Source organism: Nannospalax galili, unplaced genomic scaffold (assembly GCF_000622305.1).
Source record: "Nannospalax galili isolate Female #2095 unplaced genomic scaffold, S.galili_v1.0 scaffold328, whole genome shotgun sequence".
NCBI classification, from domain to species: domain Eukaryota; kingdom Metazoa; phylum Chordata; class Mammalia; order Rodentia; family Spalacidae; genus Nannospalax; species Nannospalax galili.
This window is the reverse complement of record NW_008358342.1, coordinates 1,048,431-1,052,424: the sequence shown is the minus strand read 5'-3', so window position 1 is coordinate 1,052,424 and position 3,994 is coordinate 1,048,431. Positions and strand designations below refer to the sequence as shown.

General features: G+C 44.1%; 1 protein-coding gene across 2 annotated transcripts in view; it reads right to left on the bottom strand.

The window, feature by feature from the left end:
* Lars (leucyl-tRNA synthetase) overlaps positions 1-3,405 on the bottom strand; it is a 70,638-nt gene extending 67,233 nt beyond the window's left edge. The window contains exon 1 of one of the 2 annotated variants that reach the window (XM_029557925.1): positions 3,218-3,405. In XM_029557925.1, the coding sequence (XP_029413785.1) occupies positions 3,218-3,223 (6 nt within the window). In that variant the 5' untranslated portion in view covers positions 3,224-3,405. The remainder of the gene's footprint in view (positions 1-3,217) is intronic. The other variant, XM_017795225.2, reaches the window with a different exon arrangement.
* Between the last annotated feature and the right edge of the window lie 589 nt (positions 3,406-3,994).

Here is a 3,994-nt window from a genome sequence, read left to right as displayed (position 1 = left end):
TTTTTTTGGTCTTTTTGAGACAGGGTCTCCCTGCAGCCCCAGCTGTCCTGGAACTCACTATGTAGACGAGGCTGGCCTTGAACTCACAGAGATCCACCTGTCTCTGCCTCCCGAGTGCTGGGATTAAAGGGGTGCGCCACCACGCCCAGCCTTTATTTTTAACCTAATCTGTGTCCTCAACCCTCAGAACATGCCATATTGCCCAACTCCCTTGGGTTGCACAAAACACCTGGGCCTCTGTCTGATGACTTAATACATCATTTAACAATGTCTGAGCTGACCTAGAGTATGTTCACTGAATGTTTATTGAACATATAAACATATGAAATAAAGTTTGTTCACACAGAAAAACAAAATTAGAGTTATTACCTGTCCACTTCAAATCCATTACCTAAGTATCTAAGAGTTTTAAGATACCTTTTTAAAATTTGGCACAAGATGGGGATGGTGGCACACGTCCGTAATCCTACCACTCAGGAGGCTCAGGCAGAGGATCACTCTAAGGTTGAAGCCAGCCTTGGCTACATGCTATTGTCTAAGACAGCTTAGGTTACAAAGAGGGACATTATCTCAAAAAACCAAGAAAATAAAACAAACTAGCTACTACAATGTAATACTGTCAGCAAATGCTATTTAATCAAACCATATGAATACTTAGAAAAGTATAGGATGGAGTACAGTCTACTTGCCAGGTTGTGATTATCCCCTCCACAGAGTGCTGGGCCTAGTGGGTAAAGGTTAAGGGAGGATTAGTCACTTGAGTTTGTTTTGTTTTGCTTTGTTTTTAAAGGAAGCTGATGAAAACCTTTTAAAATAGTTAACCAGGGACTGGAGATTATAGCTTAGTGGTTAAGCACTTGCCTAGTATAGACCCTGAGTTCTATCCCCAGCACCAAAGGCAATCGATCCATCAATCAATAGCAAATCTCTAGGATACTGAGTCACCTGACAACATTCCCACCATCCTTCCAAACATCCTTGAATGAAACTGAAAGAATATGTAGAATCACTCCACCAAAGAAGGAGGGTTAGACGTTCTTGCTCAGTTTGTGATGCTATATGAAAAAGGATTAAGGGCCAGCAACATGGCTCAACGAGACAATAGAGGTACTTCAGGTAAGAGAGGCACTTGCCACCAAAACCCACATAGTGGAAGGACAGAACTGACTCCCCAAAGTTGGTCTATGACTTCCACACACACGTGTGTACGTACGCACACAAAAAAATAAAGAGCCCAAGCTACCCTCAAACTTACTCTTTAGCCAAAGATGATTTTGAACTCCTGATCCTCATGCTAACCCCCAATGGACGGGATTACTGGCATGAACCACCCTGCCCAGGTTTTTAAACTCATATTCTTTAAATTTTTAGTTATTTTTATTTTATGCGCATGTGCTTTTTGCCTGCATGTATGTAAGGGCACTCATGTCATGCAATACCTGTGGACCAGGAGAGGGCACTGGATTCCCTGAACTGGAGTTAGCCACCATGTGGGTGCTAGAAACCAAACCTGGGTCCTCTACAAGAGCAGTCAGTGCTCTTAACCACTGGGCCATCTCTTCAGCTCACAAACCCATATTCTTAAACATTCAGCGTTCAAGGCCTTTCTTCTCTCACCTTGGCCAGCTACTCTCCTCCACTGGAGCCTATTTTTGCAAATGTGCCTTGCTCCCTCTCATATCTGAGACTCTGATCAAGCTATCTACTCTGCCGAAATATGCCACCCTATCTAGCCAATCCTTCAGATCTCTGCTACCCACTTTACCTGAGTCACCAAGAGGCCAAGATAACCCTACTAATATGTTCCTATCTACTATTGTTTCCTCCATGACAGTATTAATCACACAATGGTGACATTCCCCTACAACACTATAAATCTGTTTGATGGGAACTCTGTCTTGCTTCTCATTATATTCCCAATGTCTACCTCATAACAGATCGCCGATAAATCATTTAAAGATTTCTTTAAGAGAGCTGGGTGTGGTGATGCATACCTCTAGTCCCAGCACTCAGAAGACAGAGGCAGGCAGATCTCTGTGAGTTCAAGGCCAGTCTGGTCTACATACATAGTGAATTACAGACCAGCTGAGGCTACAGGGAGACCCTGTCTCAAAAAGACCACAAAAAAAAATTTAAGAGAAAGTTCTGCATCAAAACTTCTTCAATTCTATAGGAATCTAGGGTAGAATCTAGGGATCTTTTTTTGATGTTTTTTTTTTCTGGCCTGGACCTCACTATGTAGCCCCTTAATCCCCTGTTTCATTACTCTAGCCTGCTAACCCCCACAGTCCCATGTTTTCATTGCCTCTCTGTATTCATGTGTAAAATGATGTCTGGGAATTGAAGTCAGATTATCAGCCTTGGTGGCAAGTGCCTCTACTCCTTGAGCCATCTTGTTGGTCCTTAATTCTTTTTCATCATACCTATTCTTACCTCAACATTCTTACCTGGCAAAATCTTAACCTTCCCAGTAACCTTCTGTTTCTTCACTTGGGTACAAGAAAGTGACAGGAAGAAAATACTAATCATGCTGCCTGCACTATGTTTAAATTCATGACCACTAAGTTCAAAGGGCCTCAAGCAATACAACTCACTTCTGAAAGTAAGTCGAACTCCCTCCTCTATAGCTATGTTTTTCCAAGTACTGAGCACTGAACCCAGGGCTTTGTTGATGTCAGGCAAGCACTCTGCCAGTTATATCCCCAACCCTTTCCACTTTTTATTTTGAGACAAGATCTCCATAAGTTGTACAAGTTGGTCTTGGACTCATTCTGTAGCCCAGGCAAGCCATTAATTTGCAACCCTCTCAGTCTCCAGAGCAGCTAGCCCTGTGCCACCAGGTCCAGCTATTTACATGTTAAAGTTATCATTAAAAACCTGTCCTTCATTGCACTAGACACATTTACAGTTGAGTTCCTCTGTTTTTGGTTGAAACTTTACATATGCTTCTCCATCTCTATTTTTATTTAAAACTCTAATGAAAACACCCCACTCGGAATTAAAGTAGTCTGTGTAAAAACACTGAGTTCCCGGCTACTCGACTAGCAAGAAAAGGCAAGTTAAGTCTCCAGGAACCCCATGCCTCAAGCGGGGAAGGAAAGGCTTCTCTTTCATAAGAAAGGCATTTTTCCCGTCCAGGCCAAGTAGCCAGTGGACAGACCTTAGCGACCCACCAGATGGGTCCCCGGGCCCGACCCAGAGGACCCAGAGGACTCACCGCCATGGCGCCAAACGACTCAAAATTCAGCACAGACCCCAGCGATTCTCTCAAAGGTGTGCGTACAATCTTTCCTTCCCGCTGGGGAAGCCTCCCACGAGACTACAGCAAACTCCACGCTCTTGCCACGAGACTACAGCACACTAGACACTAGCTGAGGCAATCGCAAGGCTCACCAACGGGAGCTGGGCACATCTCAGGGGCAGCTGGGAGTTGTAGTTCCAAGATAACGAGTGCCTGAGTTCAACAGGCGTCATGGACTACAATTCCCAGAAGACAGTGGGGCACCGGAAGTCTGACCTTTCCACAGGTCCATTCTGAAGTGAAACCGGCAGTGACGTCACGTGCGCGTTGAACTACAAAATCCATGGTGCAGTTCTGGATGATGGCATGTTGTGAGTGTGTCCGGAAGGAAGAGGTGGAGTTAGGAACTTGAACCTTTTCATTTGGTGGAGCTGACTGACTGTCAGGGTGCTAGATTGCGAAATTGATTACTATTGAGTGACTGAGGTGCTGATTATGGCTTGCCACTATGCTCAGGTATTTATTACTACCGGTGGCTTTCAACAGCCCAGCATTTAGACATTTAATAACGCTAACAACAATCTGCACCTTTAAGGCGCGGGATCAGAAACCCCCACCTGTTCCCTAGGACTTGACTCAGACCATTTAGATTGCCCTTCCTTCCAAGACTAAGCTGTAGTCTGTAGTTACACGTGGAAACTTAACATTAAATATAATTTAATATTCATTTAGTAGCACAAGCCACATTTCAAG